Source organism: Sinocyclocheilus rhinocerous, unplaced genomic scaffold (genome assembly GCF_001515625.1).
Source record: "Sinocyclocheilus rhinocerous isolate Xijiao unplaced genomic scaffold, SAMN03320098_v1.1 scaffold534, whole genome shotgun sequence".
NCBI classification, from domain to species: Eukaryota; Metazoa; Chordata; class Actinopteri; order Cypriniformes; family Cyprinidae; genus Sinocyclocheilus; species Sinocyclocheilus rhinocerous.
The window spans coordinates 510,015-534,370 of NW_015646352.1; the positions used below are offsets into that span (position 1 = coordinate 510,015).

The window sequence follows — 24,356 nt, forward strand, 5'->3', positions numbered from 1 at the left end:
GTTGGAGCTAAACTCTGCAGGACACCGGCCCTCCAGGACCGAGTTTGGACAGCCCTGTTCATAGCTATTAAAATACATATTCAGAGAAGCGCAAAAGTCTAAAACAGATTTAATTAAATTTTTTTTATTTTTTACTTGTTATTGTTCAAATAAAAGTTTCAGGATTATGTTGTATGGCATATAAAGACATTTAAAATTAACAGCATTTTCACTAGTGATATTTTGGACTTTTTATAAAGAAATTTTGTCTATTTTATTGCAGATATACGATACATTTCCTGTGCTGAGAAGTCTGCCTCTGCCCTTTAAAAAGGCCTTCACAAATGCCAACAAGGCCAGAGAAATGTCTGCACAACTGGTCAACGAGCACAAAAAGACAAGAGTCCCAGGAGAGCCAAGAGACTTCATTGACTGTTATTTGGATGAGCTTGATAAGGTGCATGTGCGCATCTGTGATGGTATTTTTTAGGAATGCACATTTTCACAATGTTGTTACCATATCTGTTATCCCCGATATTAGAGATTTTTTATTTATTTATTTGTATTGGTTATTTATTGGTATTTATTGGATATTTAATTGTGCACTTCCTCTATTTTTACATTTATATGACCTTTGCCGTCATCTAATGCTCACTTAAAGTTAATCTTCAAAACACTAATTAAATTAGGTTAAATTAATTAAATTATTGTTAAAATTAATCTTTAGCAAATGTAAAAATAAATATAAATTTTCCATACTGTACATTATAAATCTTTCGAAACAAATTACTTGTAGCATTTAAAATGATTATTTATTTATTTATTTTTTTTATTTTATTTTTTTGTCATTTAAAACTATAGAATTTTAATGTCCACCATTTATTGATTATCGGTCATAACATGAAAATAATTGTTTTAAACACTAATAATTAAATTAAATTAAATTAATTATTGTTAAACTGTTGAATGTAATCTTCTGCAAAATTAAAAACAAATATCTTTAAAAAAAAGATGTATTTATTAAATATTAAAAACATTTATTTATTTATAACAAAACAGTATACATTTTCTAATATTTATCGGCCATAATATAAAAATACTTACTGGTTTATCGGTAGGCCTATCGGTCAGAATTTTAATTTCAATGATTTTAACTGATTTAGAATGTGGTACTTCTTCTCTCTAATCATTGGTTATTTTAACTTCACCAGAGAGGAAACGATGGTTCCTCGTTTTCTGAGGCTCAACTTATCCTGTACGTTCTGGATTTGCACTTTGCAGGGACTGACACCACATCCAACACCCTCCTCACTGCATTTCTGTATCTCATGACCCACCCAGAGGTTCAAGGTTTGTGTTTTGGTTTATCAGAAAATTTCAATTAATTTGATCAATGCTTTTAACTTACACACAACATTTTATTTCACCAGCGAGATGTCAAACAGAGATTGATGAGGTTCTGGAGGGTAAAGATCATGCATCGTATGAAGACAGACACAATATGCCGTACACACTGGCTGTGATTCATGAGGTTCAGCGCGTCGCTAACACTGTACCGCTAAGTGTGTTTCACTGCACCACCAAAGACACCACGCTGATGGGCTACAGCATCCCGAAGGTGAGGAAACCTCCATATAAAGACACTTTTACCCTTTTAAAATTATAATATTCTCTCTTTTTCTTCTCTATAGGGGACTTTTGTTATTCCTAACCTCACTTCTGTACTAAAAGAAGAAGGCCAGTGGAAGTTTTCTCATGAATTTAACCCAGACAACTTCCTGAATGAGCAGGGCCAGTTTGAGAAGCCTGAAGCCTTTATGCCTTTTTCTGCAGGTAACGGTTCAGAATCGGATACATGTGTAGGTTTAGCTTGTTTGAGTGCATTTTGTAAATTATATATGCACATGTGTCTCGTACAGGTCCTCGTGTGTGTCTCGGTGAGGGTCTTGCGCGTATGGAGCTCTTCCTGATCATGGTGACTCTGCTGCGCCGCTTCCAGTTTGTGTGGCCCAATGATGCCGGGGATCCAGATTACACCCCAGTATACGGGGTCACCCTCACGCCCAAACCATACAGAATGCACATCAGATGCAGAGAGACAGTCAGTTTATGATGATTATGACAGATTTATGTTGCAATGATGTTTTGATGTATTTTAATAACTATGTGACTGGTTATAAAAATGCCATAAAAAGAATTGAAAAGACAGTTCTTGAATAAAGACCTGTTACAAAATAGTATTCTTCCTCTTCTTGTCTGAATGTATGGCAGTGAAATGAAAAATGAAAAAAAAAATGAAAAACTATAACTAATATAGATATAGAAAAGGCTTCAAATTTTATCACCACTTGCACTAGTGTTTAAAAGTTTGGGGAGAATTTCTAAAATGTTTTTTGCAAGAAGTCTCTTATGCTTTTATGCATTTATTAGATGAAAAATACAGTAAAAGTTGTAATATTGTGAAATATTTTTACAATTTAAAATAACAGTTAAAAATTTCACTATATTTTGAAATGTAATTTATTCCTGTAATGGCAAAGTTGAATTTTCAGTCTTCAGTGTCACATGATCCTTCAGAAATCATTCTAATATACTGATTTGCTGCCCAAGAAACATTTCTTATTATTTATGTTGATGTTTTGTGATTAATGATTTGTGGAAACCATGATACATTTTTTTTCGTGTGGACATGCATCTTCTTCGGCTTCCTCCTCATCCGAATCCAGAGGCCAAAGAATTTTCCTCCCGGACCTCCTCCTCTCCCTTTATTTGGGAATCTGCTTCATGTGAATATGGCCAATCCTTTGAAGAATTTTGAAAGAGTATGGCTTTCTTTTGATCATCTGAAGCCTAAACATTTCAATTTTTCTTGTTTGTAAAGTAATTTTACAATATTTTCAGTTTGCAGAACAATATGGGAAAATGTTCAGCCTGTATACTGGATCAAGGCCAGCCATTTTTCTAAATAGTTTTGAGGTTATTAAGGAGGCTTTGGTTACGAAGGCTCAAGACTTTTCAGGACGGCCTCAAGATTTCATGATCAATCATCTCTCAGAGAATAAAGGTAACTCATACTACAAGCTGTCCTATCAGCTAAGTAATAAAATCACAGTCTAGCGAGTGAAATATTGCTTTTATACAACAGTTCCATAAAGAAGTTGTGTTTGAGTTAGGCCTACTTATATTTAGACACAATATTGCCAATTATATTGGCTTTGTATGAATTAGCTCCACAAGAAGTCAAAGCAGTTGTGCATCAACTGTGTCGTTCCTGAATGAATTTTGAACGAATAGGTTGAGTAAAAAACTCACTGCACTGACTTGTCTCTGCTTATTGGCGTAAAGTAGAAAATATACTTCTGTTCGGGCAACAGCACATGCGCAAGTGATTTGAGCACTCAAACCCAAAAGGTGTCTGAAATCGCATATTGAATAGGTACTACGTTTGAATTTGAACTTACTTTGCGACAGTCAAAAATAGTTAGCATGAATTAAAGTCGAACGTACTAAATCCATGTTGTTACTGTCACGTGACCAGTGCTGGCTAGATTACTTACACAAATTGTAATCCATTACTGATTCCAAATTACATGACAAAAATTGTAGTTAGTAATGTAATACATTACATTACACATTTTAGGTAATATAATCTGACTACTTTTTGATTACTTACCAAACTCGTTTATCACATTAATTAAAATAGGACAATCTTGTACCATATTAATATAAAAATACAAAGAGAAAGAAAATATATTCCATTCGTTGTTATTAACAACATAAAGTGCATTAAACATAACATTATGTCAAGGTTTACGTCAAATGTGTTACTTAATCATTAACTATTATCATTACCTTAAAATCTCAGGGGGTCCTTCAAGCAAATATATTTGGTGAAAGAGGTTGCTGACAAAAAAGTTTGTGAATCCCTGCATTACATGTAAATAAGAAATAATGTGAATTTGTGCATTTTAATGTGTTTGAAAGACAAAAAGCCTTCCAAAGACATAGTTATACATGGTTAAATAATCTACTGAATGATAATTCAAATAAAAATGAATGTGTTTATCAGTATGATGCAATGTTGAAATGTTGAGAAAACCCTTTTTAAATGATTTCTGCAAATCCAGTGGTCAAATGCTGTATGGCCTCTCAATTTTCTGTGTAATTACAGCCTAGGGATTGTTCTTTGAGACTTTCTGAATGGAGGCTATATGAGTGGAAGGCTATTTTAAAAAGGAAATTTAAAGGATGAAAAAGAATTAGGAGAATCAATAAATTATGAATAATCTGTATCTACTGTGTGAGTAATGTGTAATCATGTAATCAGTAAAAAAGTAATTATAGTTGATTACAAGTATTTTAGAATGTAATATAATCTAATTACATTCTAATTACTAATAATCTAATTACTTTTCGCCTACTGTTTTTTGAATACTATGAATGCGGACATCACCTCACATAGGTTGTATCTGAAATCGCATATCTCTTGAGTAGGTAAGTTTTACTTTGCGACCGCAAAAAGAGTACGTTCTATATAGTATGAATGTTGCGTTGCATCATTGCCTTTCATAAATCCTCTCCTGTGGCCTTATAGGATGGTAAAATGTCCATCATATGCACAGTTCAGGATCATGCCATTAGTAGTAGGTCTTCCAGGCACTTTTTGCCTACTCTTTTATGAGTACTGTGAATTCGGATATGCTTCTTTTGGCACATACTGTTTTTCGCCTACTAGTAGCGAAATATGCGATTTTGGATGCAGCCCTACTGTTTTTAGCATACTATATAGTAGGGAAGTATTCAATTTCGGGTGCAGCGACTGGTCCACTAGGTATTGCGCATGGTCCTGGGGTACTCCCAACTCTGCACTTAATCAGAGTTCCCTAATCAAACACACCTGATTCAACTCATCAGCTCATTAGTAGAGACCTAACATTGTTGTTTCACATCCAAAATGTGTACTGTTTGGGGAACTCTAGGACCAGGGTTGGAAACCGCTGAGCTAGATGATGCAATAACGAAATTGAAGTTGACTGGGCCTTAACGATGTAACACACATTTAATGAGTCACTAAAAATCCCCACCTATACACAGGCAATCTGGATTGTGCAATCACAAACAAGCAGAGTAATAAAACAGTAAAAAGCCATTGCGTTTTTGGATTATCAACGTTCTTGGAATGCTGCTGCTCAACCAATCAAATTTGAGGACTATTAACTATTGTAGTATTTAACAGTATGGCTTATATCAGGAACAAGTGTTATGCTGGTGATTATAAGCTTTTGGAACATGTAACAAAACAGAATCCCCACAACTAACATCTTAACTTAACTAAAGGCGTTGTATTGGCCGATTATGGCCCCTGTTGGAAGGATCATCGACGCTTTGCTCTGATGACCCTGAGAAACTTTGGCCTGGGGAAGCAATCCATGGAAGAGAGAATTCTGGAAGAAATCTCACATTTAGTTGCTGACTTGGACAAAAATGCTGGTATTTATATGTAAAAAAAAATTTTGTTGGTTGAGATCTCAACTGACAAGGAAGTTCATAATGTTTTTAACCGATACTGTACATTTGTACAGGAGGAACTGTGAATCCTCAGAATATGTTCCACAATGCTGCATCAAACGTTATCGGCTTGGTTCTGTTTGGATCCCGTTTTGATTACAACAACAAATTCCTTCAGCAGTACATCAAGATCATTGCAGAGATTTCAAAGATCATCAATGGACCATGGAATATGGTGAGAATTAGGATCAAAACACCATATGAAACTGTTTGACAATCGCAGTTTTCTCTCTTTCTTTCCTTTTTCTTAATAGCCAGTGATTAAAGTGTGATATTCTACATGCTATAGCTAATCAGAGGAATACAGTAAGGTATTAGGGGAGGGACATTCTCATTCTAGAAAGCATCTGATTGGACAAAAATCTGTGTAGCGCAGGATGAGTCATCAATATATTTGATCTGTTTTCCTGTAAAATTGTAACCTCTATATCTGCTAAAAGTGTATTTTGATTTAGAGGTATCTCAAAGCTACTAGTCAATAGTAACCATGGGTGATTTCATAGAAAACCGTATTAAATTAAATTTAAAATAAATGATTTTTATTATATTTCGCTTTCACTGAATGTGACTATACATTCAAATTTGTGAAAAATTTGCATTTTAGAGTAACTGTATACGAAAACGTCAAACATGCAATTTTTCAACAGATATATGACACACTTCCTTTACTGAGAATCTTGCCCCTGCCATTTAAAAAAGCATTTGATCATGCAAAGAAGTTAAAAAATATGAATTTGTGTCTGATCAATGAACACAAGAGCACAAGAGTCCCAGGAGAGCCGAGAGAACTCATCGACTGCTATCTGGATGAGCTTGATAAGGTGCGTGCTTCTTCCAAAACACAGTGGGGTCCAGATGTCTAAAACCACATTGGAACTCCAAAGTTCAAAATCTGATTCAAGCCTAAAAATACGTTTCATGCAAATTGTTATGCTGATAATATAATTTATAATGAAAAAAATTGTGTTGCATTAGAAAATTAGAAGCATTTGCATTGGTTTTCGAAGACTTTTTTATTCTTGAACAGCTTCACCACAGTTTGAATCTCAAATGAATGATATCTTACATTCCCCAGAGAAAAAATGATGGTTCCACCTTTTCTGAAGACCAACTCATCATTTACATTTTGGATTTGCACTTTGCAGGGACTGATACCACATCCAACACTCTCCTCACTGCTTTTCTCTACCTCATGACCCACCCAGAGATTCAAGGTTTGTTTAAAGAGCACACATTGATTTTGGTTTAATTTAATCCAGGTTACGGTTAAATTAGAGGCAGTAGAGCAGGAGGAGACCGACTACTCATAGAAAAACAAATGCAAAAATTCATAATGTTCAATATGGCAACTGTAGAATTTGAACTACCTCCAGACCTGAAAAGAGCCGAAACTAGAACAGGCATTGCAAATACAGTTTTTAAGTGTGATTTGAACTAAAGAAGCTAAATGTATATTGTTGTTCTTATTGCTAATTTGATGTCTATTAATTTTTTAACTGAATGTTGTAAACTTTTATTTGCAAAGCTAACTCCTTTAAACTTAAACAGACAAACATGGCCTTGTTTTCTCACCAGCAAAATGTCAAAAAGAGATTGATGAGGTTCTGGAGGGTAAAGATCACGCATCATATGAAGACAGACACAATATGCCGTACACACTGGCTGTGATTCATGAGGTTCAGCGTGTTGCTAACACTGTACCGCTAGGAGTGTTTCACTGCACCACCAAAGACACAACGCTGATGGGTTACAGCATCCCGAAGGTGAGGAAACCTCCATATAAACCAGAGTTTTTAATACTTCAGAACAAATTTGAACTGTTTCTCCTTGGTCAGGGAACTGTAATCATTACCAACCTCACTACCATACTAAAAGAAGAAGGCCAGTGGAAGTTTCCTCATGAATTTAACCCAGCCAACTTCCTGAATGAGCAGCTCCAGTTTGAGAAGCCTGAGGCCCTCATACCCTTCTCTACAGGTAACCATTCAAAAATGTATGACATATTTGATCTTGTCAGACCTGTTCTGTGAGCATCATCATACTGTATGTGTTTTACAGGTCCTCGTGAGTGTCTCGGTGAGGGTCTTGCGCGTATGGAGCTCTTCCTGGTCATCGCCACTCTGTTGCGCCGTTTCCAATTTGCGTGGCCCGATGATGCCGGGGATCCAGATTACACCCCAGTATATGGGGTCACCCTCACCCCCAAACCATACAGAATGCACATCAGACGCAGAGAGTCAGTTAAACAGTAAATCATCATGACAAATACTTTTCCTCCCTACTCTATACAGAATATAATTTGATAAACAGATTAACTTGGACTATCTAATAATAATCATGTAGCATTATCAAATCTTTGTGATCGTGCTGCACATGAAGTTGCAGGTAACTGAGTGCAACAGTTGGGTTCTGGAAGTAAAAATTCAATTAATTTTCTTTTAATACAGACCTACCTTGAGTTTCAAGGTGGTTGAAGTGATGATATATGATACAATCTGCCTTGTTTTCAATATCTGAATGTCTGGTGAACTACATTACCCATAATCCCAAAGTGAGCTCTGTCAATCAATAGTTTATTTTATTATAGAAATATGTGTATTTATATGCATTTTGCTTCAGAAGAAAGTTTGTTGATGATGAGAGAACATAATAAAGGTCTAACCAGCAAGTTGATAAATGTGGCCTTCTTGTCTGTTTTTGAGACATCCCTAGCAAATATACCAGTTCTGTGAAATAAACCTAAAAATAATAATAATATAAATAATATAGAAAAATATAAATAAGTTCTTTTTGCATAAATCTTCCCTTTGGACTGCAAAGTTGAGTTGTTCACTTTGAGATGTATATCTGAATAGTTAAATTCTAAATGAATGCACTAAGGCAAACATCTTAAATTAAAATGCTTTAGCTAACTAAATGAGAATGATCAGAATAATTAGTGAAATGTCTGCTTGTAAACAATGTCAATGCTGAGTGTCCCTTACCCAGGGATGGACTAGAGGAAGACCATGTGACCTGTAGCCTAACCTACCACGTCACACATGAAAAAGAGCAAAATTCAAAATCACTCAATGTAAATGTCACATAAGCTTTTTTTTTTTTTTTACATAAAAAATGAAGTGTTAAATAGACGAAGTGCATTGTTATTGTTTATGTGAAGAATGCAGGATATACATATAATAAACACGCTACCAGTCAAAGTCATTAAAACTATGATGTAATGTCTGACAGGAAGTATAGGAATGCCACATACTGTATGGGAATAGCATGTAGAATCAATATTTAAGTGTTTATACAATATCTTTGCTTTTAAAAACCTAATTGAATACTAATGAAAAATCACTGGAAAATTACAGAAAGCTCTCATCTTTCTCAACCTCTCCTCTGTGCTGTTGGAGGAGCACAAGTGGAAGTTTCCTCATGAGTTTAACCCAGCCAACTTCCTGAATGAGCAGGCCTGGCTGAGAAGCCTGAGGCCTTTATGCCATTCTCTGTCGGTAAGATAACATTGTCTTTGTTTATACACTTTATTTTATTGTCATAGTGAATTTATGTCTGTGTTTACTTACCAAAAAAATAAATAAAAAATTAAGACACGTGAGTAATGTCAGATAATAAATATCTTAATAAATATATTTTCAGGTCCTCACACCTGACTTGTTGAGGATCTGTAAATTGGACATATATATAATGGCAATGGTAAACAGTAAAAAGTGTTAAAAATTGATTTTTTTTTTTTTTTTTACTTTCTTGCTGAATGTATATATATTTATATAGTTACAATAAATTTATTATTAAATAAATGACAGGAAGAATCAAGCTTCAATTTAAAGTCTAAATCTTTTAATGGGAAATAATATTATGTTATATAGAGAATTTATATTGATTATTTATTAATTAATTATTTAATTTTCTTTTCTTTTTTAATTCTGTAGTAGTAGTACTAGTAGTAGGGGGCGCCAATGCACATCAGGATTGTGTTTCTTTCTTTCTGCAGACATAGTGGAAGAAGAAGAAGAAGAAGAAGCCGCCGAAGCTGCCTACATGGAGGCACATAGAATATAATCATTAGTGTATTCTTGTGTGGTTGTCGTTACAAAACAATATATAGTTTAATATCTCACTAACGAGCTTGCGTTTTAAAAAATGGCGACAGATGCAAAAAGGCCAAAGGTAAAAAAAAAAAGAATTTCCTCAAACTATCAATAATGACAGTTATTATAATTCATAGTTTAGATTCAAGTATTACCTTTAGCTTGAAACAGAGTTATTGTGCTTATCATGATGAGCCTTCAGCATACCATCATGTGTGTTTCAGACAGATGATGAGAACTGTGTGCTGGACCCCTTGAAAAACTTCTTGCAGTGGTGCGCTAGTGTGAAGCTGACTCTCAGCGATAAGGTAAGCATGCATGTATGTATGTATGTATGTGTATTATAATTTTATAATTGCATGTAATTTTATGTATGTATGTATATTATATATATAATTTTATATAAATTGATAAAAGCTTAATAATAATAATATATAATAATCCATTTTATTCTAGTATCGTTTATATAGTATTTTCGTATTAATATTTTGTATGAGCTTTTATTCCTGTATTTTCAGTTTTAGTAAAACTATTTTTGGTATCGTAAACTAAAATTTTCAGTTTAAGTTTAAAAAATAGTAAAAATAGTTGTTTGTTCTTTTGTCATTTTTCAAGTTTAAAAAAAAAATATATAATTGTAGTACTTATATTTAGTTGTAAAGGCAACATTTCTAATTTTGTTTACTTTTTCACGATTACGTTTTTCATCTGTATTTATATTTAATTTCAAAATGCATGACTAGACAAGCTCTTGACATGACGATAAAACCCTACACTTGGAGAAACTTGGATTTACCCACCACAGTGTACATTCATTTCTTTAGGTGTACTTAAGTAAAGAGGGTACGGTAGCAGAATATGGCATGCTTGCCAAAGAGGACATTGAAGAGGGTCACGTCTTGTTCTCCATACCCAGAGAGGTTCTTCTGCATCAGGCCACCACTAAAGTTAAAAAGGTCCTCGAGGAAGGTATAAGAACATTCAGGTTTATTGAAATTCCACCTTCTATAGCAGGCTTGTAACCATATAACCATATGTTGTCTAGGGAAGAAGTCTTTGGAGAGCGCATCAGGCTGGGTTCCTCTTCTTCTGGGTCTCCTATACGAGTACACATGTCCACAATCCCACTGGAAACCATATTTGTCTCTCTGGCCAGACTTTAGGACACTGGATCAACCCATGTTCTGGTAGGTTGTGCTGTGAATATCTGCTGACCTTTAAGATACTCTTCAAGAGTCCTTCAGTTCTTTATGGTCACAGAGTGTTTTTTTGAAGGTCAGAGGAGGAGCGCGAGAAACTCCTGAAAGGCACAGGAATTCCAGAGGCTGTCGAAACGGATCTGAAAAAACTCCAGGATGAGTACAATAACATAGTCCTTCCTTTCATGAAGTCCCATCCTGACCTGTGGGACCCTGAGAAGCACACGTTGGAGCTCTACAAGAGCCTGGTAGCATTTGTAATGGCCTATAGGTGAGATATCTAAGCTATTGGATTTGATTCAATTACATTTCTGATAATGTGAGGATTCTATTTAGGGATGCTCAATATATCGATACCACATTAGTTATTGGCTGATATTTAAATGTAATGGTATAATATAAAATATCTCAAAATCTCTGTATAATAACTGTATATTATCTATACTGTATTATAAATAATAATAATAAAAATAATAAATAACAATAATTATATATATATATATATATATATATATACACACACACAGTATATATATGGATATGTATGTGTGTGTGTAACAGAAGCTTAATAATAATAATTCTTATTATAATAATTAGTATTATTTATATACTATTATGGTATACCAAATTGGTTATTGGACGATATTTGAAATTACAAATTGAATATTTAATTGTGCATGCTAATTTCCCCTAATTTTATATTTAAATTTAATTTAATTGTTAATAAAAAAACAATTTAATAACATAAACATAACACTAATAATTAAATAACATTGTTATTTTTAATCTTTAGCTCTGAATGAATATTTATTTTTCATACTGGACATTATAATGCTGTGACGCCTAATTTCACTTTTAAATCCATTTATTTTATTTTTAATTTTTTTTAATATTTAGACAAAATAGTAGAATTTTAATATTGGCCATTTATAGTGGTCGATGCTGATATCTTAAAGAGCAAGGTGGCCGATATAAAGCAGATATATATATATATAATATCACACTATTTCATTTTAAAGTTAGTAAAAAAAAACACATGTATAACAATTGCTGAAATGAAATTTGTATTTATTTTAAATAATATTTACTAAATTAAAAATAAATAATTTGCTGATATTTAAAAAAAAAGTCAAATATTGGCTGAAAAATCGACCTTGCCGATATTTTGGTCGACCACTAGCCATTTGTTGGTTATTGGTAATAACATGAAAATAATGATCTGCTTATCATATCAGTCAGAATGTATATATCGGTGTATTCCTTAATTTATTTGTAACATTTCCCAACGATTCTCAATATTTCTTCAGTTTTCAAGAGCCCGATGAGGATGAAGAAGAAGAAAAAGAACCTAACCCTCCAATGATGGTGCCCATGGCTGACATGCTGAATCACATTTCCAAGCACAATGCCAATCTGGAATATACACCCGTATGTGGAGCAGATGTATCGCATTTTATTGTTTATTATGCTAGATGCTTAAAAATCTCACTCGATTGTGCACAGGAGTGTTTGAAGATGGTGTCCGTACGACCCATTGAAAAGGGCGAGGAGGTCTTTAACACCTACGGACAGATGGCAAACTGGCAGCTCCTCCACATGTATGGCTTTGCAGAGCCGTTTCCCACCAATAGCAATGATACTGCAGATATCCAGATGTCCAGTGTGTACAAAGCAGCAGTGCAAGGTGTGACTTTGTAGCCATCTATAAAAAGTCAGTTACTTGACACAAGAAATACTTTTCAAATAAAGTTGTTGCGTTTACAGCGGCACAAAGTGAAGCAGCTCAAAAGCTCTTAGTGGACAAATGGAACATGTGTGAGATGGAGATTGTTGGAGAGGAAGGGGTCTTCGTCTTCGGCCAATCAGGCTGCCTTACTTACAGTGAGCTCTACACTACACTGAAGGTAAACATTTTATCCACATGACAAAAAGTCAATAATAAATTTGTTCCAACATTACCTGTTTCAGGTAAGTAATATACATTTTCATTAATAGTTTTAATAGTTAAAACAACACTGATAATAATAATTTTTTGTTTCTGAGTAGGTCCTGAGCATGACGGTGCAAGATTTCGAGGAGTTCCGTGAAAACGAAGGCTGGGAGGAAGATGAAGAGGATGAAGATGATAAAATGGAGCAGGCCCTGAGTTTCGATGGACTGTTGGGGTTGTCAGCTGAGTGGAAACGTCTCCTGCACGCAGCTGCAGCGCTGACGCTGGACTCTTATTCTGAGGATGTAGAGACGGACAGGAGGCGGCTGGAGGAACTCAGCAGCAGAGAGAGGAGAGCTCTGCATGTGCGTTACGGTCAGAAGAGCATCTTACAGCGCTTACAACAGCTCACCAAAAAGTCTTAATGTACAGGTTTCACAAACATTCTTAAATGTCATGTGCTGACTGCATTCTGTAGTTGTCAAGAGAGAAAAGTCCTCAGCCGATATAGTGTCATTGAATTTGCAAACTGTATATAGTTTGTAAGTTTTTCCATTTTTGTATGCTGTACATTTTCCTTTCAAAAAAAATAAAATAATTTGGAATATTACGGTTCAGATTGTTTTAATTGTGTGCTGTTGTGGAAAGTAAAGGTGGTTTATTTAGCTCAACTTTTGGTGGGTTCAAGTCCATTCACATTTATTAGTTTAGCAGACACTTTTACTAAATGAAATGAAGGCATGCATGTTAGCATGAGTTTGAGCACGAGTTTCAAAATCATTCTGATGGTACAGTTTTAAAAGGCTTGCTTTCCCACATCTGTTCTGCGAGTATGTAAGTTTGGTGAGTGGGTATGAAATTCTGCGAAAAGTCCGTATTGCTTTATGGGAGCATCAAATGCATGTGTACAACTTCATACTGCCATTACAGTATGCTTCCCATTTTTGTCAATACATGGAAAAAACATCCAGCTAATCCATATTAAAAAAACTAAATCACTTGTACGCAAGTCAAAATTACGCTTTGAGCTTTCCAAAAGGACTTGAACACAGTGTTTCTGTTTAGAGCAGGGGTAGGCAAGTTTAGTCCTAGAGAGCCGCAGTCCTGCAGAGTTCAGCTCCAACCCTGAAAAAAAAAACTCACCTGCCTATAGCCTTAGTAATCCTGAAGACATTGATTAGCTTGTTCAGGTGTGTTTGATTAGGGTTGGAGCTGAACTCTGCAGGACTGTGGCTCTCTAGGACCGAACTTGCCTACCCCTGGTTTAGAGTATGAAAAAACAATCTGTAAACAAAATTCATATCTTGTCTTCATCTGAATGGTCAGTGACAAAAAAACGTTGTCACTTGAATGCTAAATGTTTAAAATAGTCAACAGGGACCAGAAATTTATAAAATAAATGTTAAACCATACAACTCAATTGGTTTCAAATGCAAATGAAATGACAAGCAGGCGAAGTTGCAGTTCAAGTGTTTAATGCGGTAACTACAGAATGCATACATACAGGAAATAAGTAGCGGAACTAAAGGCAACTACAAAGTACTACAAAATACAACACGCGGACCAATACATTTACAAAACATTCGAAATCCTTACAAAATGAGCTGTATTGGTCCTTTTTGTTCTGCAAGTTGAATCTTTGTACAAACTCCGAAGATCCAATTTACCAACAAATTTCTGAATATTTCCACAATTGTACAAGTGCCAGGGAGAACCTCCAACCCAAGATTTGTTTCCTCACAGGTGCAAACTAGTGACCCCCCCCTCTGCAGTCCAGGACATCTGTCCGATCCTATCAGCTCACCACACTGATAGCTCTCCCCTTAAAAACCATAAAAAAATAAAAAATAAAACAAGACAGCTTCCTTAGCCACTACCAAGCTTCCAAACAAAAGTCAATCCATCTTGAAGGCAAAAAATTATTTATGGAGAGTTAGGGGAAGCCAAACAGCAAGGAGTGAAATGTGCTCAAGCGTGTGCCTCACTTTCGACCAAAAAACAACAACAAAAAACTCAATCTGCTCTTAAATGTCCCTTTTTAATATTTACATTGAACATTTTAACTTGTTGAGGGAGAAAAAAGAAAACCAAAAAGAAACTTGGGTCAGATGCTGCCCAGTGGAAGGTGAGCGGGAATCCAGTGCCGGCTGTGTGTCGATCAGACGTGCAGGGTGTTGGTGGGGCAAATGAAGGGTTGGGAAAGGGAAAGCGTTCTCTCGGCACAGGAACAGTTCCTGCAGCCTAACTGGCACCTGTTCCCTCCATCACCTGCTGGGCCTGCTTCTGCCCCATGCAGCACTGAGCCACCGACTGGAACAACCTGCACACAAAAAACATGGAGACGCTGCAGTTTTTCTGTTGTAAAAATTGCAGAAAGATGTGTCATGTTGGCTCCCTTACTTCTCGATCTCTGGGGCACAGTGCACAAAATCATGGCTCCAGAACTTAAAGGCAGGGTTCTTGATCAGCTCAATGAAGGTGATGAGCAGACCCCATGGGTGCGGCCTGTTCACAATCAGCCTCTCCAGCAGGACCCTGCATGACACGAGTAAGCCAGGGTTGTTATAGTTATTTAAAACATTAAAGTGTTATTTCAAAATACACATGAACAGAAATGAATTTAGAAATTAAACTTTTTCAGCTAGTTGCCAGGCAACATTATCATTTTAGGTGTAACTTGATCTAGTAAAATAAAATTAAATAAAAACTAAGAAAAATGACAAATTACTAAAACTAATAGTATCTCAATGACATTAATAAGCCAATAGACAAGAACCTATAGTCAAGTATAGCACTTAAAATGGAAGTAAACTTCATTTAATTTATTTTTGGTAAAGCTTTACAATAAGATTCTATCTGTTAACATTACTTACCGGAAATTAACAATGAAAAATAATTCTAAAGCATTTAGAAATGTTAATTTCAACATTTACGAATACATTATAAAAAAACTGTATATAACATTTAATAGACCTGAAGTAACAATGAACAGCTGTATTTTTATCAACTAATGTCATCAAAGATGAATAAATAATGTAACAAATGAACAGCTCATGGTTAGTTCATTTTAGTTATGCATTAACACTAACTAATGGGACCTTATTGTAAAGTGTTCCTGAATTCTTAATTATTTTAGTAATTTTTTAATAGCTAAATTTCTAATGCAGCCTGTTCTGGGTTGGTTGGGCAAAGATTGAAAATGTTAAATGTTAAAAAGGATAGTATCCATACAAATAATCACAATCATTCTTGTAAGTAATTATTTTAAATGGAAGTAAACACTACTAAGAGTTTAGACAGATATAAGTAATACAATTCACTGCCATACCTGGTGATCTGCTCTTGAATGGCTTCAGCGTTGGCCTCGGCAAACAGATACAGCATGGTACAGCTAAAGTAGTGTGTGTGGCTGTTTGGATAACGCAGCTGATTGGCTATCGCATTCAGGAACAGATAGCGGCCTGGGAGGAGGAAAACAAGTCACAATGTGAACTAAAACTAGAGATATAAAAATTAATAAAAAAAAAAATGTTCCCCTCACCCTCAGTGTCTAGATCAACTGCGAGGTTCTGGAAGATGTCCATGTGAGCCGAGTGAGTGATGGTGCTCATGGAGGGAGTGCTGCCCTTGTTGTGGATGTGGGCAATGGCCTGGGTTCCAACGTACAGCACCAGAGCATTGATTAGCTGAATGTTGTAGCGGTTGCCTGGCTCGTTGGACACCTGAGGTGGAGTGTATTTGAATGAAAACATTAATTAAAATTAATCTAAATTTAAGGGTTTAGAATAGTGATCGACCGATATTGATTTTTTTTTTATAACCGATACCAATTATTTGCATGTTTATGTGTCTGATAACCGATATGCAGAACCGATATTTATTTACTGTTATAAAGTAAATAAATGACTGAATGAAGTAAGAACATACTTCACTTTGGTTTTTCCTTGTCAGTCTTTTTTTTTTTTTTTTTAAGTGTTGAAAATTAGCATTCTTTCATGTTAAATTTAATCTTCATATTACAACAATAAAAAAACATTTTATTTATAAAAAGCATCAACACTAAAAACACTAATATTAACAATAAGCAAAATAAATGTAGAATGTCTAATGTTTTCAAATGGAGAAAACAAATAAAGGACAGGAGTCATATCAACTTCATTTTAAACTATATTCTCTGGAAGATTGAAATATAACAAACAAAACATCGTATTATATTGCATTTCTCAACTGGAATGTTATATCAGAATTATTAATAATGTTTTTGTCCTTCTAGATTATGAAATGCCTGCTGACAGCACGGTTTATCTATGCAGTTACACAGAACTATCCTCAAACTGCGATCGCTCGCAGAGATAATAAATAATTAATTTTCATAGAGTTGTATTTTTTTAATGTTTATTAGCGAAATAATGGTTATATAGTAAATGTTAATACAATTTAGGGTGTTTAAAACAAGTGAATCTTGTTAAAAGTTACATGCGGTGGCCGTGCTGGAGCACTTCCTGAGCATCAACCACATCAACCCGGTGAGTGAACAGCAATATGAAAGCGGCTTCAAGAGACCAATGATGAGAAAATATACAACAGAGAGAGAAGTAAATTCAGCGCTTTTATTTCCAACTTGCGCTCATTCATGGCTGTATTATTTAACTCATGCAAAGTTACGTCTTTATTGGGAGAGGATCTTGACGGATTATCTACGTGACTCCGACTTCACGAGACTAACGATGAGCATAGACAACAGAGAGAGAGAGAATTCAATTCAGCGCTTTATTTCCAACATGCGCTCATTCATGGCTGCATATTATTTAATTCAGGCAAAGTTACGTCTTTACTGGGACAGGACTTGACGGATTATTTTACATGACTCCGTGAGTTGGTCTCTATTTCTATTTGAGCCAAGCTGCATAAACTACATATCAGGCATTTATTTTGTGCATAAATGGCTGTTATGTTAAATAAAGTTTACTAACTACAGCAAATCAAGTACCTGCACGCCGTTGTTGTTGTCTCGTCTGCCCTCAGAGAATCCATCAACTTCATGTTCAGACTCGAAAAAACCCCCATAAAATTAGCCTCTCTGGATAGTTTTTATTAAATGAAAAAAAAAAAGACCAAAAGTCAAATTACAATTAAAAAGATGAACAAAGGAGTCTGTTGTGATTCAGAGTGGCGCCCCCTACCTGCAGGTTGCTGCGCAGCTCAGAAAGAAAGGTGACAGGAGAACGGGTCTTGAGGTAGGAGTCAAGATCCTTCTTAAACTGGGACGGCATCACACCGGTGAAGTTAGTGAGGATGCGGGGAGCAATGTTGATCTCACTCAGCATATCCACCTGGCACAATATAACCACAAGCGTACTTGAAGTTATAGCTACATACTAAACCACAATGCATCACATCTGATATCAAATGTTATGTGCGACTCTCTACCTTCAGATTAGGGGTGAAGGGGTCTGGAAGCCTCATGTTGCGGGGGAAGGCACTCAGGATCAGGTTCCTCAGCTGGATGCAGTTAGGCGGGATGACGTCGCAGAAGCCATAATGGTAGTCGCACAGGAATTCGGGGAAGTCATGTAGCAGGACAAGCAGCACACGAAGTGTTCCCTTGGAGAATAGAGAGAAAAACAATGCAAGTCACAAACCGAGCTGAAGAACCGCGAGACAGGCTTTCGAAGGCAAGACTGTGTTATTACCTTGTAGAGAATTTGCATAGGTTTGTTGAGTTCAACATTCCTTAGGAAGGGTGCAAGATATTTGAACAAGTCTATCAGCAGCTGGGCATACATTGGCCAACCCTGCGAAAGAGGAAAGAGATGTATAAGGCACAGAAAGTAGTCAGCGATTCACTGGTATGAATATAGGATGAGGACGGACATAAAGGGTGTACAATCCTGCTCCTGGGGGGCCACTTTCCAACACAAATGCCTGGAAGTTTTGAATGATCCTAAAGACTCTGATTAGCTGTTTCAGGTGTTTAATTAGGGTCAGCGAAAATCTGCAGGAAGTTGCCCTCCTGGAGAAGAATTGGACACCCGATACATATCATGCAACAGACACAGACCTTCTGTTGTGGGGTATGTGCAAGCATCCTGGCAATGAAGATACGGTGTGAGATGAGCTCCAGCCAAGCATAGACAAAACCAGGTGCTTTAGTCGGCCTCAGGATGTGGAAGGTATTGCTGAAAAGAGACATTGTCCTTTAATACTCGTTCAAATACTGATCACCAAAGTAATGGTGCAGGCACATTAGCAACATTTCTTTGAAATTTCTCAAAAAAGGTCCATTATTTGTCAATAGAGTAGTGATGTATGAGGCAGAGCTCACACAAAAGTCACTCTCAAACCAAGCAGGTTTCTATTGGTAAATGCGACAAAGATGCATGACGAACTTGAACTCACTGGTCCTATTGAAACAACTGGATTTCACCTGTGAAAATTTGCCAAACAATTATAGATGTGACCGCACATTAAAACGATTTGCTTACCAGAAGGCAGTGAGCGTCTGGAAGTTGATGGTCTCCAGCACATGCTCTGGTGCGTTAAGCTCCAGCAGGAGCATGATGAAGATTCTGTGGTACGGAAGCTGCTGGAACTCTGTCTGCCTCACATCGTGATCCTGGATCAATACACCCACCACAATGCCTAGAACCTGCACCATGACAAGAAAAGCAGCATCATTTATTTTTGGAGATCTTGATTAGTCAACATTGTAAGCATTCCAAAAAGAAAAGCAGCATTATTTTTTTTTGAGATCTTGATTGAAGTCACCATTGTAAGCATTCCAACCTTGTTGAGCAGGTTGATTTTGGTGACTGTGTTGGAGGCCTCTCCAGAGTGTTTGACAAGAAGCGCAATGAGCCGAACAAAAGCGTCCAGGTTATGGTAGCACTTGGCCCTGATAATGGCGGGGCTGGTGGTTGGAAGCTGCTGTTCAGCTTGAGCACGGTAACTGATCTCCACACACATTTCTGTGCACAGCCGGAAGAAGCGAGTGATCAGGTCATCGGTCTTCAGGATGCCCTGCTGGTGCATCTGTGAGAGAAAAGGCATGTGTGACAATTAAATAATGCAGGTCAATTCTAGCCTTAAGAAAAAACAACCTGGGACTAGAAACTTTTGTATTTTAAGTGTTCTTGCTAACCTGGCCAACAAACGCAGAGAATGCCTTGGTGCTGTCTCTTCCTGCAGCTGCCGAGTGGTACAGGTTGACCCATTCTCTCAGCAGGTACTCTGCCTTCTCTCTAAGGCCTGGTGGGTCATCGTATTCAGAGGCTTGAGAAATCCCAGAGTGCATCATGAAGTTCGGCCCACCATGGTGACGATCGATCATGGCCTCGTAGTTGGAGCGGACAACATCCATCAGCTGGGGCAAACTAGGGGTTCCACAGAAGTAATTTCAGGTAACTTAAATTTTCAGTAACAAAACAGACATTCTGTTGCAGGGCCAGCAACATAAGCAGATGTCTTACCCTTCAGGAGCATTGGCTCTGGAGTGAGCGTTGGTCCTCATCAGCGTCTCAATGGTGTGGAAGAGATCCGCTTCAGTGATGTGACTCACGCTGCGTTCGTCAACCAGCAGGATCTTCACCAGCTGCATGGCGAATGCCACGGCCATGTAGTTGAGCCCGTTCTCCATGGACTGAAAACACACTAGTGTAAGAATCCCCTCATTCACAACAGTTTCCTTTTAAATCCTAGAGACACTCTCCTCACCTGAGCCAGGTGTAAGTCATACTGCTGCATGTTGACCAAGTGGTTTCTGATGAGGAGCTCCACGGCCTCAACGTTGTACTTGTATTCATCTCTGCACTCAATCAGGCATCTGCCGGGGGCGTAGAAGAAAAGGTTAGGACCTCTGAGACCCATCTATGCTTGTGACATAAGTTTACGCCACAGATGTAGTACTGGCCTGGTGATTTGTTTGTTGCACCACTGTGGGCCGTAGGCACGACCATCCTGTAGGGCTTTCAGCACCAGCAGATGGCACTCCCTGTAGCTCAGCAGCAGATCAGGATCAGCACCACTGGTGGCATCAAGCAGACCCTCCACAGCCTGAGTGGAGGACAAAAGAGTGAGCACAAAAGAGATTTGTTAGATTTAAGCTGAGATCATATAGCAGGGATGTGCAATCCTGCACATTTCTAGTGATCCTGAAGACCCTTAGAAGCTGTTTCAGATGCGTTTAATTAAGATTGAAGCTAAAGTCAGAACAGTGGCACTCCAGGAGCAGGAATGAACAACACTGCCATATAAGGTAATCCTGAGTTTTTCTCCCAGAGTGTCTCTAACCTTTTGCAAAAGGCCCAGGGCAGCGATGCCATCACGGGAGTTCCTAGCCAAGACAACGGCCTCCAGAAGGCTGCGTATGGCCTGGGTCTGCGGGTTCATGGCCAGCGCAGGTGGAATTGCGTGCAGGTGCTGCTCCAGGTCCGAAATGCACTTATCGTAGATGTGAGCCACATCATCAGTGGGCCATGCCTGTTGCTGCAATACAGAAAAGATAACCTTTGAGTTACTTAACCAATGTGACAACCAAAGACGATCTCTACAAGGATTTTAGGGTCTGTACCTTCATTGGTTGGGCAAGGAAACCAGTGGGCTGAGACAGGTCGTTACTGGGTAGGAAGCCTGGAACATTTCGGGCGAACTCCTCATAAACAGCCAGCTGTTTAGGATCTACTCCACCGACCTGGAAAAAAACAGCAAGTCAGAATCAAAACATTGTCATACAGAATAGTAAATCATCAACCCAATGAGAGTTTGCAAAGAGCTCTCACCTTCAGTCTGATCTGCTCTGGCATGCGCTCAGCCTGATAGGTGAGCACCATGGGGTCACAGTAGCGACGGCCTTCTTGGCGAGCGTGCTTCCTCAGCTCGAATTCCTGCAAAACAGAAATTGTGTCCAAATCAGACTTTTTTTTTTTTGGCTGTATGATATTACATGACCACGCTACATATCACAAGCAGGTGATCCTCAACTGGTGTAATAATTAGGACAGTGTGCAGGGACTCACAGTTGCTAGTCTCTTGTCCATCTCAGGTCCAGCTTTCTCCACTGCGGTCTTCTGGATAAAGCAACAAGCAAGCTCACAGTTGTCCTGTGCGATGCGAGCAGCTGCCTCTTCCATCATCTCTCTCTGCTGGGGTGTGGGAGCCTGAAATGGACATGCTCAGGGAGTCAAAATGCTGAAAATGTATTGATTTTGTGTGTCAGGATTGAGTCGAAAATATTTCCCTACCCTAAGAGCTGCAGCAAAGCTGTTCTTCAGGTTGGTGGCGATGCTCATGAGCAGCGGCTCTCTGCAGGTGATCATGGCCATGCCGGCAGTCAGGTTACGCATCATGTGGTGGGCGGCCACACGCATGTGAGACTCCTCAGAGTCAAGTGCGAAGTCCTTCCTGACTATTTGCTCACAGGTGGTCATGGCGATCTTGATGGATCGGTCCACCACTGGGTGCACCAGTTCCTGTACAGCACGCTCAATTGCTGGTCTTACACACTGTTTCAGCTGAGGGTGGGCCTGCAGTAGTGGGATCTACACACACACACAAAAAAAAAAAAAAAAAAAATTGAGAATATTTGAAAATAAAAAGTTAAAGGTAATAAAAAGTCTCGGTAGAGCGAGAGACTAACATTAATATTGATGTTGATGTGCGGGGCCAGGCCAGCCAGGGCGTACACATTGATGTCATGGTAGCTGAACTGTGGTGTGGGCGGCCCAGTGGCCGTACAGGTCGTGGTGGTGGCTGGAGTTGAGGGAGCAGCTGTAAATGGAACACAATCTACTTCTGGTTAAACAGGAAACGGAAAACTGGAAAAAGCATGCACCTTACAACGTGCCTGTTTTAGTGTTATACCTGTTGTAACTATAGGAAGCAGCTCTTCAGGAGGCTTGGTCTCTTTCTTTGGTGCAGAGAGCTGCTCCTCCAAGTTCTTCAGCTTCTCTTTGTCTCTCAGTAGGTTTCCTGGTTTCAGCTCACTGATATCCAAAGACAGATTCTTGCAGAGCACCTCAATCTCAAACTTGAGGTTAAGCTGTAAAGAATTGTGGGACTGAGTGAAAACTACTCCACTGGAAGCTTATGTACCATAAGTTTAGCGTCAATGAGAAGTGACTGACCTTTAAGTCATGTTCCTGGTGGAGCTCAGCCAGTACATTCATGATGCCCATGGTCCAAGGGTTCTGCGGTCTGAAGATCTACAAAACAGGGCACCAATTGTTAAAAGAGGTTATGTCCTGATGTTTGCAAAACTGGCCCACACTCAACACCTGACAGCAAAATTGGGAGAGAAAATTGCATGATTATTACCACACTCCGCAGACTTGATTCCAAGACTTTGGCCACAAAGGGGACGACATACAGTAACTCCTGTTGGCCTTTTACATAAGCCTCTAGCAAGAGAGATTTCAGCTCCAGGTCCTATAAAAGCAAAACATTAATGCCGTTACACAGCAGGTATAACAATGAATTGGATCCTTCTACAAACGTTTCAAGCTCAGGTGATGGATAATAAAATTGAACTCACTGTGTACAGGATGGGTTTGTTTTTAGCTAGGGTGATCATTCCAAGCCAGTGACCCAAATTCTTCAGCAGGGATCGATCTGAGAAGTTAGCAGCTGCCTTATCAGAGGTAAGAAGGACCTGAGAAACAAAATGGGACAACATTAAGTCATCATAATGTAGGTATACTTAGGTTTTGTGACTTTAATAATGTTATATTTCAAGAATATTACCTTGATGTTTCTGTACGTCTCATTGAGAACCATCTTAACAAACTCTGGGTTTTTCAGTGTGTCCAGGAAATTAGAATACAGGCTGTGGAAGTTAGGCTCAATGCTGACACGCTTCATAACCAGGTACTGAGAGACCCAGGGCATGAATTCTTCTTTTACAGTCTCTTTCAGCTCCTCCACCTTCAAAAACACAGCAAAAGATGATTTAGAAGGTAAAAGTACAAACTTATGATATGTAACTTAACATGCCAAAGATATAGATTGTAAGAACAATCACCTTTTGGGTCATGTTTGATTGGGACAAGTTGTTGAAGATGAACGCAATCTTCTCCTGAACATTCTCTGGGGGCTCAACGATCCTTTCAGTCTGGTCTGTAGCCACTAACAAGGTGTCAATGTTTGTGGTGTTGATTGAAGGCTGTGGAAGAATTTAAATCATCAAATACCACAGAGATGAGTCCATCTTAGTCCAATAGTACATTTTGGAAAATGACAATGGAATAGTGACTGTGTTCACTCACTGGCACGTCTTTCTTCGGTCCAACAGCTGTAGGTCTCGTGATGGTTGTGGTTTTGGCAGCGGTGGTGGTTGTGGTGGCTGTGGTCACTAAGGTGCTGGCCAGGCCAGGTTGTGGGGCTTTGGGGGTCTGAGACTGAGCTTGAGCCTGGGCTAAAGCCAGGCTGCCAGGGGTAGTAATGGAGCCTTGCATCTTCACAGGAGGGTCTCTGGACTGCTGGCCATACTCTATATACTATTCACAGAAAATGAACAACATACAACAGCAGACTTACTTAGCTGAATGTTTAACAAACTAGTGTAGAGTGAGATATTACAGGAAAATTCTGTGG

General features: G+C 37.9%; 4 protein-coding genes across 10 annotated transcripts in view; 3 read left to right on the plus strand and 1 right to left on the minus strand.

Annotated features, from left to right (window-relative positions):
- Positions 1–2,187, plus strand: part of cyp2x9 (cytochrome P450, family 2, subfamily X, polypeptide 9) — a 5,045-nt gene extending 2,858 nt beyond the window's left edge. The window contains exons 5-9 of the mRNA XM_016511480.1: positions 263–436; positions 1,191–1,329; positions 1,410–1,597; positions 1,671–1,812; positions 1,899–2,187. Of these exons, the coding sequence (XP_016366966.1) occupies positions 263–436; positions 1,191–1,329; positions 1,410–1,597; positions 1,671–1,812; positions 1,899–2,092 (837 nt within the window). The 3' untranslated portion in view covers positions 2,093–2,187. The remainder of the gene's footprint in view (positions 1–262; positions 437–1,190; positions 1,330–1,409; positions 1,598–1,670; positions 1,813–1,898) is intronic.
- Positions 2,188–2,627: 440 nt separating this feature from the next.
- LOC107707393 (cytochrome P450 2F2-like) lies at positions 2,628–8,207 on the plus strand. The gene is made up of 9 exons (XM_016511385.1): positions 2,628–2,801; positions 2,881–3,043; positions 5,317–5,469; positions 5,562–5,722; positions 6,195–6,368; positions 6,623–6,761; positions 7,123–7,310; positions 7,383–7,524; positions 7,606–8,207. The coding sequence occupies exons 1-9, from the start codon at positions 2,628–2,630 to the stop codon at positions 7,797–7,799; spliced, it is 1,488 nt and encodes a 495-aa protein (XP_016366871.1). The 3' UTR covers positions 7,800–8,207.
- A 1,309-nt stretch (positions 8,208–9,516) lies between these two features.
- LOC107707419 (N-lysine methyltransferase setd6-like) lies at positions 9,517–13,437 on the plus strand. The gene is made up of 9 exons (XM_016511408.1): positions 9,517–9,720; positions 9,866–9,949; positions 10,466–10,610; positions 10,687–10,828; positions 10,917–11,111; positions 12,148–12,268; positions 12,344–12,524; positions 12,605–12,744; positions 12,887–13,437. The coding sequence occupies exons 1-9, from the start codon at positions 9,694–9,696 to the stop codon at positions 13,193–13,195; spliced, it is 1,344 nt and encodes a 447-aa protein (XP_016366894.1). The 5' UTR covers positions 9,517–9,693; the 3' UTR covers positions 13,196–13,437.
- Positions 13,438–14,228: 791 nt separating this feature from the next.
- The window catches only part of LOC107707469 (CCR4-NOT transcription complex subunit 1), a 30,206-nt gene continuing 20,078 nt past the window's right edge, over positions 14,229–24,356 (minus strand). For 3 of the 7 annotated variants that reach the window (XM_016511481.1, XM_016511483.1, XM_016511482.1), the window contains exons 23-49: positions 24,029–24,259; positions 23,785–23,925; positions 23,508–23,687; positions 23,299–23,415; positions 23,082–23,192; positions 22,892–22,969; positions 22,629–22,806; positions 22,405–22,553; positions 22,010–22,306; positions 21,785–21,925; positions 21,548–21,652; positions 21,340–21,459; positions 21,060–21,254; positions 20,680–20,822; positions 20,484–20,592; positions 20,240–20,409; positions 19,912–20,152; positions 19,539–19,802; positions 19,256–19,419; positions 18,832–18,949; positions 18,464–18,565; positions 18,201–18,374; positions 17,954–18,103; positions 16,312–16,492; positions 16,099–16,231; positions 15,171–15,305; positions 14,229–15,090 (exon numbers count right to left, since the gene is read on the minus strand). In XM_016511481.1, the coding sequence (XP_016366967.1) occupies positions 15,012–15,090; positions 15,171–15,305; positions 16,099–16,231; positions 16,312–16,492; positions 17,954–18,103; positions 18,201–18,374; positions 18,464–18,565; positions 18,832–18,949; positions 19,256–19,419; positions 19,539–19,802; positions 19,912–20,152; positions 20,240–20,409; positions 20,484–20,592; positions 20,680–20,822; positions 21,060–21,254; positions 21,340–21,459; positions 21,548–21,652; positions 21,785–21,925; positions 22,010–22,306; positions 22,405–22,553; positions 22,629–22,806; positions 22,892–22,969; positions 23,082–23,192; positions 23,299–23,415; positions 23,508–23,687; positions 23,785–23,925; positions 24,029–24,259 (4,206 nt within the window). In that variant the 3' untranslated portion in view covers positions 14,229–15,011. The remainder of the gene's footprint in view (positions 15,091–15,170; positions 15,306–16,098; positions 16,232–16,311; positions 16,493–17,953; positions 18,104–18,200; positions 18,375–18,463; positions 18,566–18,831; positions 18,950–19,255; positions 19,420–19,538; positions 19,803–19,911; positions 20,153–20,239; positions 20,410–20,483; positions 20,593–20,679; positions 20,823–21,059; positions 21,255–21,339; positions 21,460–21,547; positions 21,653–21,784; positions 21,926–22,009; positions 22,307–22,404; positions 22,554–22,628; positions 22,807–22,891; positions 22,970–23,081; positions 23,193–23,298; positions 23,416–23,507; positions 23,688–23,784; positions 23,926–24,028; positions 24,260–24,356) is intronic. The other 4 variants (XM_016511486.1, XM_016511487.1, XM_016511484.1 and 1 more) reach the window with 4 other exon arrangements.

What these genes read in the sequence shown, in the direction of transcription:
- LOC107707393 (XM_016511385.1), top strand. Translation starts at nt 2,628, where the DNA reads ATGATTTGTGGAAACCATGATACATTTTTTTTCGTGTGGACATGCATC. An exon ending in GACCCACCCAGAGATTCAAG is followed by an intron (nt 6,762 to 7,122) that starts GTTTGTTTAAAG and finishes TTTTCTCACCAG; the next exon opens with CAAAATGTCAAAAAGAGATT. An exon ending in TGGGTTACAGCATCCCGAAG is followed by an intron (nt 7,311 to 7,382) that starts GTGAGGAAACCT and finishes CTCCTTGGTCAG; the next exon opens with GGAACTGTAATCATTACCAA.
- LOC107707419 (XM_016511408.1), top strand. Translation starts at nt 9,694, where the DNA reads ATGGCGACAGATGCAAAAAGGCCAAAG. An exon ending in AGCTGACTCTCAGCGATAAG is followed by an intron (nt 9,950 to 10,465) that starts GTAAGCATGCAT and finishes TCATTTCTTTAG; the next exon opens with GTGTACTTAAGTAAAGAGGG. An exon ending in GTACAAAGCAGCAGTGCAAG is followed by an intron (nt 12,525 to 12,604) that starts GTGTGACTTTGT and finishes TTGCGTTTACAG; the next exon opens with CGGCACAAAGTGAAGCAGCT.